Source organism: Glycine max, chromosome 20 (assembly GCF_000004515.6).
Source record: "Glycine max cultivar Williams 82 chromosome 20, Glycine_max_v4.0, whole genome shotgun sequence".
NCBI classification, from domain to species: domain Eukaryota; kingdom Viridiplantae; phylum Streptophyta; class Magnoliopsida; order Fabales; family Fabaceae; genus Glycine; species Glycine max.
Window position 1 is genome coordinate 38,519,367 of NC_038256.2, and position 17,485 is coordinate 38,536,851.

At 33.6% G+C, this 17,485-nt stretch overlaps 2 protein-coding genes across 12 annotated transcripts; both read left to right on the forward strand.

Annotated features, from left to right (window-relative positions):
* Positions 1 to 299: 299 nt before the first annotated feature.
* Positions 300 to 3,535, forward strand: LOC100807906 (FCS-Like Zinc finger 8). The gene is made up of 4 exons (XM_014772924.3): positions 300 to 1,145; positions 1,239 to 1,409; positions 1,514 to 2,294; positions 3,104 to 3,535. Exons 3-4 carry the CDS (start codon positions 1,585 to 1,587, stop codon positions 3,201 to 3,203), a joined length of 810 nt encoding a protein of 269 aa, XP_014628410.1. The 5' UTR covers positions 300 to 1,145; positions 1,239 to 1,409; positions 1,514 to 1,584; the 3' UTR covers positions 3,204 to 3,535.
* Positions 3,536 to 5,985: 2,450 nt separating this feature from the next.
* On the forward strand, positions 5,986 to 12,468 carry LOC100802771 (folate-biopterin transporter 1, chloroplastic). Of its 11 annotated transcripts, XM_041013311.1 has the most exons (11): positions 6,018 to 6,443; positions 6,673 to 6,908; positions 7,170 to 7,234; positions 7,355 to 7,517; positions 7,751 to 7,784; positions 8,095 to 8,236; positions 8,338 to 8,592; positions 8,721 to 8,889; positions 8,981 to 9,073; positions 11,676 to 11,967; positions 12,087 to 12,468. In XM_041013311.1, coding segments are annotated over exons 1-11 (1,692 nt in total). In that variant the 5' UTR covers positions 6,018 to 6,202; the 3' UTR covers positions 12,089 to 12,468. The 11 variants fall into 11 exon arrangements, with proteins under 11 accessions (XP_040869246.1, XP_040869249.1, XP_040869251.1 ...); XM_041013312.1 differs by having other exon boundaries at positions 5,986 to 6,431; positions 11,676 to 12,468; XM_041013315.1 differs by having other exon boundaries at positions 6,013 to 6,443; positions 6,673 to 6,761; positions 11,676 to 12,468.
* Positions 12,469 to 17,485: the final 5,017 nt, after the last annotated feature.

Below are 17,485 nucleotides of genomic sequence, written 5' to 3' on the forward strand. Positions count from 1 at the left end.
TTTTCTTGGTATTTAATTTAATTTAGATTAAGATGTGATATAGGCATAGATAGAGGCATGTTGTAATTAAAGTCTCGTGAATGCTTCTATTCTATGTATGATGTGAGCAAGCTATTATACTAAATATTCCGATAATACTCCGTGGCTCTCTGATCCATTGATGCTGAGGGACTTGAGAGTGAAAGATAAAGATAGTCGGTCGCAAATTGAAATACCACTCACATAACGCCACCTTTGTTTTCTGTCACAAACACCAACCCAATCCAATTACTGCCTAGGCCATCTTCCCTTCGTAAATAAAAAACTGCCATTGCTAAGAGAAGAAAAAAGAGCATAGTGTGCTGGTTTTATTAATACCACTGATCCTTTTCTTTTTCTCCTGAAACCAACACACACACACACAAAAAGTAAAATGAAAAAAGTAAAATAAAAACTACTGATTCTCAAACACACGCGTCTTTATAACAACCCACCAACCGGTTATTCCTCCTACTACCACAAACCGCTTTCTGATTAATTTCTTCCCTTGTCTTGTGTGTGTCCTGTCTATGCTTCTCTCTTTCTCAGTATCACTGCTCTCTCTTCAACTCCATGCCAATTTTTCAGGGCTCATGATGGAGGCCTGAACTAGTAGTACGTAGTGGGCAAATAAAAGTCACAGTGGAAAGAGATAACCCCACTAGTCATAAAAGGGAGAGAGAAGAGAAAAAAGAGAGGAGCTTTATGAGTTATGAATTATGAATTACCATCATCACCCAAGTTGCTTTTAATATTTTTTTGTTTGAATTTTCCTTCTTTTTTTTACGTTTTGGTGGTGAAATGGGGTATTAGGGACCGATTGTTTGGGTTTTACCATAGAGGGTGTTTGGGCTTTTACTCGTAAGACTCTAATAATTTGCACTGAAAATAGGAGGCCTAGACATAAATGCAAAATGGAAGAAGAAAGAAAAATTGAAAGGGAGAAATAAAGGTAGCGAAAAGAAGGAACAAAAATACAAACTCATCTTTGTTCTGCTGTCTGATGCATGCACGTCTGGTCCTTTGATCATGACCACTGAGGGTCTCTTCACATGTCGTTTTTGAGCCCCATCGTGATTCTATTCTCAGACACAGGAGAGCGGAGGCCGAGAAAGCCGGGGAAAAAAGTCACCTTTCTTTCTTTTTCATTTTCCATTTTCATTTAAAACATTAAAAAAAATCTATTTTTTCTATATCTGTTTCTCCACTTCTTTTCTCAGTGGTTTGGATTGGAGGTCACAGAGGGAGAGAGAGGTTTCTACTTTCTATACATGGAAACTTGTTTCCAATTTGCAGTTTTTCCCTTTTCTTCTTCTAAGCCTTCACAGAATTTATAGGTGTTGCCTCTTCAAACTGATGGCAGTGTTTGGTTGGCAACCTTGTCCTTTCAGGTGATTCCTATGATCTTTCTGTCACACACAAACACAAACATAAACACTGTTATGAGCACTAACAAGGTTCTAAACTTGTGGCATATTCCGTGTCTTGGTTTCAGGAAACATAAAAATAAGCTATGGTGAGTGAGTGAATGAGTGAGTGAGAGAAAAACAAAAAACAAGTGGTCTAATGGCAGATTCAGAAAAGTACAACAAGAAACCCTCTTCATCATCTTTCTTCAGTTCTCCGAGGTTGTTCACCAATTTCACTCCGAAAGGTTTCCATGAAACCGAAACCATGATGAGCCCTACCTCCACACTCGACAGCAAGCCTTTCTCTGGCTTCAAGAACCCTTTTTGGTCCGAAACTAACAGCCCCAGAACCCCAGTGAGTGAACACAAGCGTTACTGGGACAAATTGGATTCCAAAGGGATTGGTCTTGGCCTTGTTGATGCTCTTGTTGACGAAGAGAAACACGGTGAAGTGAGTTCGAAATCGGAGTCTCGAATGGTTGTGTTTGGATCTCAGCTCAAGATTCAGATTCCTCCACTGTCTCCATCTGAATCTTCCAAATTCGTAGCTGAGAAGGGAAATTCTTCTTCTGGGGTTGCTGATGCTAATTCTCAGCGTGTCTTTATGGGGTGTCTCTCTGCGAGCGAAATGGAACTCTCTGAGGACTACACGCGCGTGATTTCACGCGGGCCTAACCCGAGAACAACTCACATATTTGATAATTGCATCATTGAGAGTAGCTGCTTTGAACTTGGGTGTTCTGCTTCTTCTGTTAAGGAAAATGGATGTTTTCTTGATCAAACCAGCTATCACTCTCGGAGCTTTCTCAGTGTCTGCTTTCACTGCAAGAAAAATCTTGGGCAGGGTAAAGACATCTACATGTACAGGTAAATTTGCTTATTCTTTATCTTTATCGCATTCATCTATGATAACAATAAACTGTTGAGTTCTTGGTTCTTGAGATAGGAATTTGATTGGCATGTTCAATTTGAGATGTGAATTGACAACAAATTGTGCTCATTTCTTGTTTAAGACAACATGCATCTTCCAAAAACCATTTTATCCGACTTAGGTAGAATTATTATAAGCAATAAATTTTTCCAATGTGTGTCTGATCTTATTCTGCTCTGAGTAGGATTAGTTGATAGAGGCTACCTATGGTAAAAAAAAAAAAAAAGGAAATTTTGCTCATTTGTGTACTGCAAAGTTGCTTTAATATCTGATCATCAAAGGGTACAGCTTTCATATATTTTTGCAGGAAATCAAATATGATGTCATAATGAATAAGGCTTGCCATATCTGGCTAATTTCATTTTTGTCTTCTTTGTATCTAGTTTTTGGTCTTAATTCTCAATGGTTAATAACTATTCCCACCCCTGCTCCTAAAACAACAAAGATTGGGAAATTGTGAATTGAAATATTGTAAGCTAATAAAACTCTATTCGTTTTCTGATTTTAGTCAAACATAAATGGTTGTTTTGTTATAATATAGAAAATATGATATGTGATTCTTCAATTGTAGTTAACGATGTTCTACCATTTTTACTTTAGGATTTAAAAAAAAATGGTTACGAATCTGAAAGTATGTTATGCTAATTTGCATGTGTTTTAGATTAGAAGTATTATCCCTGAGGCTGAAAGGGTGTCAATAAACCCAAAAAGATCTTAAATCTAGTTGCATGGTGTTGTGTTGCAGGGGTGAGAGAGCATTTTGCAGCAATGAATGCCGGTACCAAGGGATGCTGTTGGAGGAAGAGATGAGCAAATTGGAAGCCAGTGATATTTATGGGCCTTAGTTCCATTCCTTTAATCCCCACACCACCCAAAGCCATTCGATCTTGATTCAAACTTCAAAGGGCTTAGAATAATAACACCACCTTCATTTTTATTTTTCTAGGACACAAAATAGTCCTTGGAAATTCTGAATCACTGTATCACCTGGTTTTTCTATTTCTGCTTATCACCCCTCTCTGATGTAGCAGTGTAGAAAGATAGAGAGGAATTGAAAAGGCAGAGATACTGTAAGTGATTTTATTGAAATGATGAAATTATGGGATTGCTGCTGGGATGGCCACAGTTTTGTAATGATACCAGTGTATGACTTGAGCTTACAAATTATCTTTGTTTATATAAAGTATTCCACAGTAATAATAATACTATAATCACGCACATAGGACCAAACCAATGACATCATCTCTAGTAGATTCTTTTTCTCTTTTCATATCGATTGATTGTTTGTGCTTTTAGCATATTTACAGTACATGATGATCGGAGCCGTTGTACATAGTATTCTTTTTAGAGAATCCATAGATTTGTGTATCATTTGAGGGACTGGAGCACATGCTTTGAGTTTTACAAGGGAACAGCTTTCTGACTTGGTCAGAGGAATGATTCTGTGGCATTAGATTTAAGAGGAACATTTGTGGCAAAACAAATATGACAATAAACTAATATAAGTAACTCCTAACGTAGTTACCCTTAGCATATCTTTGTGAATATTTGCTTTTCTTATTTTTAGAAACGGTTAATTTCCTTTTTGGTACAAACCTGTATAATCTATTTGAAACAGGATTTGGTAAGGCACACAAATATTTTTGGTCTCAGTAAACTTTTATTATTAAGTTGTTCTTCAAATACGAAATGGACGTCCTCAAGATGATAGGAGAAATCATTCTGCATGAAAATTTGATCCTTCCGAAATATCAATTTTATGTTAGGGCGAAACAGATTATATGTAGCTGTATGTTAAATCAACATTGCAAAACTATAGGTTTTAGTGTCTGACCGGATAAGGTGTGGAAAATATAATTTGTAGCAAATTATTGTGTGACAAATTAAAGTAAAATAGTTGTTCAAAGTAGATGTTGAAAAATTTGTGTGTTCAAGTTTGAATTAATAAAAAATCAATAATAAAGTTTAAAAACTTTAGATTTAGAAAGTAAAAGGAGCTATTGTTTTTAATTTTAATCAATAGCTTTTGGTTTTTTAACAACTAGAACAGTGTTCTGTCAAAAAAGAAAAAGAAAAACAATTAGAACAGTGAACATGTTACTTTTTGTGCAAAATAGTTTTCGTTCGGTATAAAAAGTAGATATACCAACGCATGAGATTTTGCTCATAGTTATACAAAAACAAAAAGCATTCGAATACTAGCATTTTTTTTTCTCTCATCATATCATTTACCATGTTTTTATTTATTTTGTTTTTCTCTCTTCCTTTTTCCTCAAAAACCTTCTTTGTATATATTGGATTCCGATGCAGGTTAATTTTATTATTTTTATCAGTTTAATATTATTAATCAAACAGAAAATAGATAGATTTCAATTTTTTTTTGTCTTGTACAGAATAAAGAGAGGAAAAGAAAAGTGAAGACATATAAAAAAAATTGAAGAGTTCCACTTCCACTAAAACAGAAATAGAATGACGCTGTTTTCTTGTCCTCGTTACAAGATAAGAGAGAGTGGACTGATGTTTTCAAATGGTAAAATTAATCTGCATAAAAAAAAAATCCTGCATAAAAAAATGGTAAAATTAATAATTTATTATTTTTGTTTTAATTCAATTTTAATTTTTAATTTTAATCTTTTGTCTCTTTGTTTTGTTTTAATTCTCAATTACAACGGTAAAATATTGTCATAAATGAAAAAGGTCAGAATCTCTGATGATGAAAACCATCATAAATATGGTTAAACTAAAGAAAAATTAAATAAAATAATTTTGAAGGATCAAATTGAAAAAAAAGTTAAATGTTTAAATTACTAATTTTATCCTTTTAAACAATTTTTTAAAAAATAACTACATTTATTAACAATTTTTTAAAAAATAACTACATTTATTTATTATAATAAAGAGATAAGATCAATTGATAAGATATGACATAGTTGATAGATAATTATATTTCTTAAACATGTTATCATGATTTCCATTCTTAATCATTTATATGGAATTAAATTTGTTAGTAAAATCAAATTTCAAAACCCACTTCAGTAATCTTTTTCGCTTGAAAGAAATTAATTTTCAACTAACAGTTGAAGATGCTTGGTGAAAAAATTAACATAGAGTGGTAAACTTGATAAATTTTTATCGTTAATAACTTCTATAGATGTTTAACTGGTTGATTTATTTTATGGGTTTCCATACTTTAATGAATACAAGTATATATTTTTCCAAACGTAGATATAGAAAAAAAAGGTTTAAATATTTTTTTTAATCTTTGTAATTTTTATTTTTATTTTTCGTTCTTGTAATTTTTTTTTAATTTTTAGTCATTGTAAATTATATTTGTTTTGTTTTTTTTCTTATAATGCTTTAGATAATGTTTTTTTAGTATTTAAAGTGTTATGTAAAGTATTTTAAAGATTAAAAATAAAATAAATATAATTTTTAAGGATTAAAAATAAAAAATAATTTTATTAGAAGAGAAAATAACTTTTAAATGACAAGAATTAAAAAAATATTTGTACTTTTTTTGGTTCAGGCTAGTTTTCAAACACTTCTAAGTTGGTCCATTCTGTAGGTCCAAAACACACAAAAGGGCTTTATACTGCGCTGCAGAAGGCCCTATCCAAACTCCACCTCGATTCACCACCACACCTCACACGACGATAGCTTCTAGCTTAGGACCCTGAACACTGAATAATAATATAACATGATCGTTTTTTTTTTTCTCTCGGTGAATTAACATGATTGAAATTTGAATATATATTTCTTTTGATTCATTGGAGATTGAAACTTGAATTGCTTTAACTCGTTAATTTAATAATGGCTATAAATATTACTACTGCCTTATAGTAAAATGAATTGTGTGTATATTTTGTCTTTAATACCATTTTTACCCTCCAAATTTTCCCATTTTTATCCTTGTTTCCCACGCCGCACGTCAATTGTCACTCATTCAGCCCGATTCCGCCGGAGAACGCGTCGGAATCCGCCGGACATGGAAATCTCCGGCACCGTTCCGAGCTCGGGGTCCTCTCTCCGACTCAGCAGCGATGATGGCGATCCTCTCTTAGGTTCTCGTATCAGTAAGCTCCAAAGTTAAAATTCCTCATCTACGGGACATGCAACATTTAATTTTCTTTTTGCTATGTAAAGTTTCTATGTGGTTGGCGAATGCAGTCTTTCATGCAATTGATTATGCTAAGTGATATACTGATATTTAAATTGTGCTTGGATTATTATTATTTTTTTAATTTTAGAAATTCATAAATGTAAATTCAAATATGTAAAAATGGAAGCATTGTTGGATTTTGATTTTTGTGGCAGGAGCTGGAAAAGACGATGCTTTAACAGCGGACACAGATCTAGAGGCTTCCTCCTCTGGTCGAATTGCTTCTAGAAAGCAAAAATATTGGGTGAGCAGCATCAAATTGTTTGGGGTAGAATTATCCCCTGATAATGTTGCTGTTGCGATGGTTTATTTTGTTCAAGGTGTTTTAGGGCTTGCAAGACTGGCTGTGAACTTTTACTTAAAAGATGATTTGCATTTAGACCCTGCTGAGGTGTGTCCTTATGGTTTAATTAATATGCAGTTAATGCACATCTTTTGATTAATTTCATTTGAATCTTATAACTACAGCTCAATTACCCAATCCAAGGTGTGACTGTTAAGCGACCTTTGCTTGAATTAAATGTAGAAACCAAAAGAGTGATAGCATTTCCTTGAAATTCTGATACTTTTTCCTTTTTGGATTGAATCAACTATACAGTAATATTTGAAGTACTGACATGTTACATCATTACATGCATAATATGTTGACTAGGCAGCTGTGATTTCTGGTTTTTCTGCATTGCCGTGGCTTGTCAAACCTCTTTACGGGTTTATTAGGTGAGTCTAAAACTGCATCACTTTTTCCTCTTCCTGAAATGAGTGGTTCATTATTTTTCTCAATTTTGTCAATCCTGGGGACCACATTTTCATTATTGAACTTAATAATATGGCATGCAGTGATTCTGTCCCCCTCTTTGGTTATCGAAGAAGGTCATACCTAGTTTTGTCAGGGCTGCTTGGTGCACTCTCGTGGAGTTTGATGGCTACTTTTGTTGACAACAAATATAGTGCTGGTTTTTGCATACTTCTTGGATCTCTATCTGTTGCCTTCTCAGATGTTGTGAGTGTCTCCTACTTAGTAATTCACATATACTTCTTCTCTGGAATAATTTAATTATAAATGATGCTTGGTGCACATCAACACCAAGCAGACCACCTCCTCACAACCATGTGAGGTTACTGAATTAGAGTGTGGGTGAACAGAAAATGAGGTAGGATAATTTGTAATCAAATGGTAAAAGTTATGTAGATGTTAGGTGATGTATGGCTTAGCATTATTCTTTAATTATGCAGGTGCGCTTCCTATCTTCTTTATTTTTAATACGTGGTATGTTCGTGCACCAGTGCATATCTTATGACAAATTGTGATACTTACTTTCATATAATTTGATTAGTTTAAAATATACTATATTTTTTAATTTTAAATATAGTTATACTATATTTAATACCTTAGTGCTATATATATTGAAGTATTGAAGTTCCTTTGCAACCTTGCCTTTTCCATCACTGTGCGTCATGCATGGATAACTCACCTTATTTTATGTTTTCAATTTTATCTGTCTCTGATATTATGGCTGACTGGCTGTAGTTTATAGATTCAATTGTTCAGAGACACTGAGCTGTGTTTTAGGTTGTAGATTCAATGGTTGTGGAGAGGGCACGTGGTGAGTCCCAAAGCACCTCGGGATCTCTTCAGTCTTTATGTTGGGGTTCTTCGGCCTTTGGTGGAATTGTGAGCTCCTACTTCAGTGGATCTTTGCTGGATGCATATGGAGTAAGGTACTGAAAGAACTTTATGAACCAAGATACTTTTGATTTCTGATAGCAGTTTTTTATTTTATTATGTTCATATAAATTCTAATAAGTTTATACTGTTCCAGGTTTGTTTTTGGTGTCACATCATTGCTTCCATTGATAACATCTGTAGTTGCTGTTCTTGTAAAAGAACAACCTATGTTTGGTACAACAAGAGGGCTAAATATTCTTTTTGCTGGGCCAGAGTTTTTGGAAAGTTCAAAACAGCGCATTATTCAGCTGTGGGGTTCTGTGCGACAGCGTAGTGTTTTTCTTCCCACTTTATTTATTTTCTTGTGGCAAGCAACTCCGCAGTCTGACTCTGCTATGTTCTACTTTACGTATGTTCATTCTGTGAATACAATCATTGTTTTTTTTCTATCTGTAATGAGTTTCATGTCCACTTTGGTATTCTCGTATCACTTCACAGCATTTACTTCAGTTTTAAAAAACTTCTTATCCATTTCAGCACAAATTCTCTTGGTTTTACCCCAGAGTTTTTGGGACGTGTCAAGCTTGTTACCTCAATTGCATCTCTGCTCGGTGTTGGTCTTTATAATGGATTTCTGAAGAATGTGCCTTTACGGAAAATATTTTTTGCAACTACCCTTTTAGGTTCAACTCTTGGGATGACTCAGGTTAATTGTATATTTCAGTTATGTTTTAATATTTTTAATTTGAGATGACTGTTCTAAGTATTCTTCTGTTGTTTTTAACCTCTTTTGTCAGGTTTTCCTTGTTACTGGACTAAACCGTAAGTTTGGCATTAGTGATGAGTGGTTTGCAATTGGTGATTCATTAATTCTCACTGTTTTGAGTCAGGTTATCATTGTCTTCTTTTACTCATTAGTTATATACTACTGGCTCTGGAAAACATACCTGTCATACCATCTCTGCTTTAGTTGTTATTAATTAGTTTTATTGTGTTTACTAGAAAAATGAGGTTTCTTGTATTTCATTTATCTTTCTCTATTCAAGCTTAAAGTCCGTTAATGTTTTCTGCCACTGCTGTTAAAATCTAATATTTTCTCATTATAATGTTAAATTTTCAGGGTAAATTTAAGTCTAATATTGTTGATACTTTTTGAAGCTGCTATTGTTTTGCTAATATTAGATTTTAAGTTATTGTTTGTTTAAAACAAAAAAAGCACAAGTAACTGTTTTAAGTTATTCCTATCTATAAGCAGCAATCCACCCTTAATGGGTCTAGCAGTTGTAAGTCCATTCCCCTTCTTTCTTGTATTTCTTTAACTAACCTAACTAACTAACTAACTAACTAATGGGTATCTATCACTACTCTCCCCCTAAAGTTTCCCGTTGTCCCCAAGATGAACAGCTTGTGACTGCTGAAATAGAGTCCTACTGGCGTTTCAACCGATTGAAGAAGCATGGTGACCAAGCCAACTAGACCATTACAGCCCAAATTTAACTTTCATTCCACTTGGGTCAAATACAAAAATGTGAGTGCCTCCGTTCTTTTCTGGCACTCTGTTTTCTAAGGCATTCTTGACCATGAAACAGTGTTTTCAGTTGCAGCTGAAGAAGGTTATCACTTATCAAGGTCATCCACGTTATTTTGTTTGTTCCTTGGGAAGAATTCAGTTGCTGTGGTTTCCTGTGTTCTTTCCTTTTTACCATTTTATTGGATTGGACCAGACTCATTAATTCTGAAAAGAAACCATTTCTTTCTCCAAGATTTCAATTCTTCACCGCATTCATTTCCATGAATGAATATGATTGTAGTGGCTTTTGCAATGATGGTTGTTGAGCAACAATTTTCTCACTTTTCAACGTCTTTTTCTCCCTCCAATTCTTTTGCTGATGTTCTTGTTTCTTTTCTTGGTCCATTCACCCTTTGCCATCATGATTCTTTCTTGGCTTTTAATCCTTGGAACTTCATTTTCACACATGCTTTCTTCCTTCTCTGAATCTTGAAGACAAACTCAAAGCTTTGGTTGAAGGCACTTAAGCACCACCTTCTCAAAGGTAAAAATTGTGACATTTTGGTTGCTCTTCTTCCAAGAAAGAAAACCACCAATTGAGAATCTCTTCTTTCAATGTCATCCAAACCCAAGATAGCTACTTCTCGTGCACTCCAAGTTCCATCAGAATACCTATCCAAATTGATCAACCACCAAAAGGCATTGCCCATCCCATCAAATCTTGGAATTATTTTCACAACCCCACAACTCCAACATTGGAGCTCTGATACCAGTTGATAGAACTGGTATCATAACAGTGAGAAAGAATTGGTTTTTCACTGACTGGGAGGAGCCCCTAGGAAGCAATACATGATTCCAGATAATTCTAGAGGCCTGGATCCACTCCTTACATTGCTTTCCCAATCACGAAAGAGCCCCTAGAAAGCAATACATGATTCCAGATATTTCAAGAGGTATGGATCCACTCCTTACACTGCTTTCTCAATCACGAAAGTCCTCTAAACTATTAACAGTTATTCCTATCTATAGGCAGCTACTAGTTTGCTAATATAAACCCACCCTTAATGGGCCTAATCAATTGCAGGCCCATTCCCCTTATTTCCAACATAAAGCCTTGTATTTCTTTGACTAACTATCCTAACCTAACTACTAATTATTAACATAATTAAATAATGGGTATTTATAAGTATCTATCAATACTCCCTCCCCCCCAAGGTGAATAGCAATTGCATCTGCAAACAAAGTTGCATAGGGCTTCCAACTGGTCTCGAAGCATGAATAGCATTCCCATAGGCCTCCCCCTGTTCTAATCCTATTTCACCAAATGATGTCTCAACTCCTCTTCCTATTTATAGGCAGTACTGGTCTGCTAGCATAAGCCCATCCTTAATGGGGACTATCTAACCTAATTACCAACATAACTAACTAATGGGTATTTATCAATACAGTTTCAGGCCAATTCCCTTTCTTTCTATTGTAACCCCATAAATTTCTTTGACTATCTAACCTAACTAATTACTAACGTAACTAACTTATAGGTATTTATCATGAACATTCTTAGTTGTAAAGTTTACAAGCCACTCATAAAATATGTGCCTTTCTGTATAGACCGCTTGTTTGTAGGTATACATAGTTTCCATGGATTTTGGAGGCTCTAAAGTCTAAATCCTAAAATATAATTGTTTCTTCCTTTTTGTGATCAAAAAAGGAATTCTTCAACTTGTTTTTGAGGATTCTCACCTTATGGATAAGTAAATAAGAAGGCATAAACTTTTTGTGTTAGTTTTGATAATGATAAGTTAAATTTGATCCTTTATATGACTTACAACATAATTAAATGCCAATGCATACCATGAAATAAGCAGTATCAGCATGCACCATGTGGATAACTTTCTTGTGCTTTGATTCTACAGCTCTCAACTATTAGTATATTATTTGTTTGAGCGAAATTTGCCTTACATCTGATTACTAGTTTATTTCAGGCTTCTTTCATGCCTGTTCTTGTGCTAGCAGCAAGATTATGTCCCGAAGGAATGGAGGCAACTCTTTTCGCAACTCTCATGTCTGTATCTAATGGAGGGAGTGTTGTTGGGGGATTGTTAGGGGCGGGATTGACTCAACTATTTGGAATTACCAAGGACAGATTTGATAACTTGGCAGCTTTGATAATCCTTTGCAATCTTAGCTCATTATTGCCTCTGCCTCTTCTTGGCCTTCTCCCTGGGGGCAATCCTGATGTGAATGAGGAGGACAATTCCGATATTGAGATGAAATGTAATTGATTTTGGTTGTTTGCCCCTGGCTTTTCGTGGACTTGTCTGTCTTTGTCCAGCTATACCCAAGTTTTGTTCTCATTGCTTTGCAAATCTAACAGACATCACTTACACATGCAGAAATTCTTTGTATATATATGGTATGATGCTAAAGTTGCTACCAAGGCCTTGTTTTATCATGCCATCCACTTCACTTCAAACTAAAACAGACTGATTTTGTGAAGAAAGAACCTTCTACACAATATGCTTTGGAGCAACTCAAGAGAGTGCTAACCATCAACGAAAGTATCAGTCTCGTCAGAACTCGGAATTATCATTCATGGGGTTGTTTTGTAGTGTACTTTCTCCTTTTTGTTTAATCATGTACCCCTTTACTTCTTTGTAAGAACTCGGGCTTTGTATTTATTAGCCAATAATTGTCATTCGACAATGGGAACCGAGTTTTAGGCCTCGGACGTGTTTGTATAAGCTATTGTTATTGGCAATTTCCTAAATCAGACAATTGTGACGTCTTCTATTCTGACATGCATATAAATAAGAAAAACATATAAAAATATGAAATTTAATTTAATTAATTTTATTCAAATCATGTAAACAAATTCACGTGGGTAATAGAGTCACATTTGTTTCACTGTTACCCAATAAAATTTATTAAAAATATCTCCAGTTTAAAATAAGATTGTCTGAGTTTACAAAAAAATTTAAGTTAAGCAGCAAAATAAAATAAAGTAAAATAACATGTTTAAAACATTATGCAATTGAAACAGAAACTCATGTCCCAATGTCACATCCTATCAAAACATTGTATTCCAGTGTCCTCTAGCACGGGTTTTTTAAAATCATCCACTTAGTCATTTGTTTCAATGAATACAAGGTTCGAGATCATCACAAAATTCAAACACAAACAACACATAGAGAGTGAGTTATCATGTTCTTAAACATGTAGAGATAAGCGAAGACACACATATATATAGTATAAGTATCACAAACTCAACACAATTCGCATCATTTTACCACTCATTGCATAACATCACTTGTCCTGAGGATTTAATCATAAAATCACATTTTACACCTTCACATTAATAACATGTTCAAAACAACACATTTCAAGTACAACACAACATCTCACACCCACACAATTCATTACTCACCATCACGTAGCAAGTCACAATGATCATTACACAGACGTTATGCAACAGATACACTAAGAGTCAATCATATATGTAATGTGGTACCGTGTCAGTGAAAAACAGCACCAAGACACCTAAAAGTACATAACAAGACACACCACACAATGAGTATGTCAGGTCACTCTCACTAAGTGAAATCATAAGGTGACCAGTTAATGTCATTTTGTTTTGCGAGAATGCTCCAACCAAATGGGATCAACAAAGGCTTAAAAGAGCACTCAAACCGAGTGTATTTACCCTGAAAGCCTAGACTTCGAAGATTCCGTTAGGGTCTCACCTTCCTAATTCTATTTCAACCCCTAAAATAACTTTTGCATACAGACATTGCTCATGAATTATTGTTAACCAATTGGCAAGTGAACCAATTCGTACAAGTAGTATTTAAATGGTAAGACTGAGTATCGTATCCATAGGGAATTTGTTTCATTTAGATTATGTATATTCAGTATGTAAACACTTTTAACTTTGGAAATGAAATAAAAGGTTCATCAATGATTTAATTTTCTGATAAGTACTATTCTATTTAAACAATGTTGAAATAAACTCAAAGTTGTAAAAATGCGATAAATATCAAGGTAAAAACGTCGGGGAGTCTTCTACTGAACTTTCTCTTGCCGCATTAAAAGGTTTTCCTTTATTTAACGTTATTCTAGCACTCTTGCACCACCTATTTACTCAGACCATGATTCCTCACAAGAATAAGCCTAACTCTCTTAGCTTTTGTTCTTGATTCCTCAACAAAATCGTTCTAAAAGAGTTGCAATACGCGCACAGTACAAAATATACTATATTACTGCATTCTATTCCTAGATACACAGACCTCTAGCTGCTCTATAAAGTTCTAAGGTTTTCAAGCATTTTCCAACACTCAAAAGCCTAACTAAGCATACAAATGGATGATCAAGCCACAAGCATGTAAAATAAATGTAGATAGAAGCAAAGAATACTAGAAAATAACATTAAATAGATAGTTAGAAGTTTACATTAAGAGTGCTCAGTAGAATAACTCCCCAACAATGAAGTTTCTAGCCCTCCATTAACAAGGAGAGCTTAATACAAAGAAAAACTATTGTGTTTGTAAAAGAAAATGGTAAAAGATGAAGAAGAATGTATTCTCTCCAGTCTCTCTGCCTTCTTCTCTCTGTTTTCACGTAGTATAAGCTTGCTCTTCTTTCGTTTTGCTTGGTGCCTTTTCATTTTCCACCAACTCAGTGTTTTAAAGGCTTTTGGACTTCTTTGCATACGAAGACGCACTCAGCGAGCATGTCTCGCTGAGCGAGAGTAAGTGAAAATCCACTAAGCGAGCCTAAGCGCACTAAGTGCGAGAAGAAACAACGTCCTCGCTGGGCAAGCTGGCTGCGCGCTAAGCGCGCTGCCCTCTGACTTATCCTCTTCTAGGGTTTTGCATCTGCTAAGCGAGCTGGTTGCCTCGCTAAGCGAATGAGGCTCGCTTAGCCAATTTGTCTCACTAAGCGAGTTCATCAGCAACAATTCACACCTTCTCTTCTTTAGCCTACAAATTGAGTTGAATTCAACATTAGATCACAAAAATGAAGTTTATACTTTATAAATTCATACAAGAACGAAAATATTTACAATTTCCACAAAAAGAATCATGAATTGGAGGCACAATGCTATTTTCTTACTTATTTTTAATGCACTAAAAGCTCATGAATAACAATTAACAATTATACAATACTGACAATCTCATACTTGTTTTCAAACACGTTTAACACATTGTGCTACAATTTAACACCTTAGGTTCCTAACTTGGAACTCTACACTTTCCTTTTAACATCTCACACATTGCGTTACAATTTAACGCCTTAAATTCCTAACTTGAAACCCTACACTTTTTTTTAACACCTCGCATAAATATATTTTTCAAGGTAAACACCAGTCAAGTTATTGTATAATTCACAACTTACAACACAAGTAATATCCCATCAAGTATTAACCACACACTTATTCATAACTATATCCCATATACACAATTTAGCATCTCACAATGTCACAATCTATTATCACATATTCACGTGTATCTCACAGATTAACACATACTCAACTTGTTATTTATACTTAATCTCAATCGCAATTTCATAATCCAAAAACGATATGTTATTAGGCCTCATGTTTATTTATATATCTTGATAACATTCATAACAATATTTATAAGGTACAACATGCAAATATACATCAAATCTAATCATAATATTCTCAAACTCAAACACTTGAATAATTTTTGAAATCATATTATAGCAACACTACAATTTCCTTGTATAAGCTATTGTCATTGGCAATTTCCTAAATCAGATAACAGGCAACATGTTTTTCTTGTTTCTTTCTTCTTATCTTCTAGTAGAGGGAAGATTCACTAGGTCCATGTTTCATAAGGTTAAGTAATTATCCCGAGTGTTTATGCTCAACATCTCATCTATGGTAAAATGGAGGATTTATGCCATTTTATATAATCTAAATGTTAAATCATCATTGGCCTGTGATTTTCGCAGTTTTTTTTCTCTCTTAGTGAAAGGTTAAATGTCAGCATAAGGCAGTGAGTTTATGTTTCATTTATGCTTCAAGTAAGAATCGAACATAATTTGTGTTTAGTAAAAGTAGAAAAAGGAGGGAATGGAAATGTACTGTGTTGGTGAAGTTGATGACTTGTGGCTTGTGCACTTAATTTTTTAGACATATTTTAGATAAAGTTTTTTTGTATTTTCATTATCAAGCTTTTAATGAAATGATAACATGTATTTTTTTAATAAAAAAAACTGTAATACATTCAATTAAGGTTATTTGATATAGATCGACCAAAATAAAGGTTATTTAATATGGAAAAGAAGGTATGCATGTCATTATTTGATAGGATAACGTGATGTTAAGGACACAAAACTATCATTTTATATTTGACAATGGATCTATCGGGTTTTTAAGAAGAAAAGTTGAAAAATTCCAAATTCATTGAATGTTGATTAATGGTTTCACCCTCACATTCTCGTTCCCTCCACAAATATCCAAACTCTCAAGTAAGTGAAATTGTTTTCTTCCTATTTTTCCACCTTGTGATCCTTGTCATCCCTTATCCAAGCAAATTATAATGATATCTTTGGAAGGTCTGGAAGGAATGGACGGAAGAGTTATGTAGTGAAAAACTGAATGACATACGGTTACAATAAATAATGTTATATATATATATATATATATATATATGGTAGAAAGTTCTGGTAAAAAGGAATTCGATGAGATAAGGTAGAGAGCGAAGGAAAGCAATAGAAGAGTTATGTAGTGAAATAGTGAATGGCATGTTAAACTGAATTATGTTTTGTGCCGTCTCATTTGGAAAAGAACAAAATAGGGAGTTCGAGAGGGAATGGAGAAGACGAAGGACTGTGTAGATAAACTTCTGTATGAATATTTATACCGAGTTTCTATTATTTATAAGATTAAATTAATTAATATACTTCAATTTTTTGAGAAATTAAATGAGAGCGTTCTATAAAAGTAATATACACAAGTTAATTTTAACTTATAAATTTTTGTAATCTTTTTTATAAATATTTATTAAATTTTTTATCCAGAAAATACTTAAATATAAGGTTTAATTACATAATTGGTCATTAATTATAATTAAAAATTCTATTAGACTCTTCCATTATTAAAAAATTCAATCAAATATCCTAATTATTAAAAGTACAACAATCCTATCATTTAAAAACGGTGTCCTCATGATCGATAAAAAAAATTGTCTATCTACAAAATTTATGTCATCAAATTAACTAATAAAGTTGATGAAAATAACATAATTATAGTATTTTAAACAATTTTAAAAAATAAAATAAAAATCCAATTAAACCTTTAATTATAATTAAGAAATAAATTGTATAATTAAACTTAAATATAATTCATCGCGTATTTTATTTGTACAAATTTGTTTCAACTCACAAATAACGAAAACTAGTTTCAGCTCAAATTTCCCGCTTCCGTCCCCTGATTACTCTTCATCCAACTCTCTCATTCAATTCAACCGCAAGGCATAATGATTGAACCCTTAGATGTGATTCTGGTGCGGTATTTATGTCTTTTCGCATAGAAAACAATATGGCACCGAATTTTGTCATGAAAACAATAACATAGTAGTAAAAGATTAACAAAGCTTTGAAAAATATCTTGAATATTAAATAATTTTAATGGGATTTCTTAAGTGAAAAAATTGTTATTTATATTTTTTTCGTTAGAGTAAATTTATGTGAAGAAGAAATTGTTTTAAAAAGAAGATATATATCTTTTGTAAAAAAACTGTAAAAAAAATTATTTTTAACAATAAAA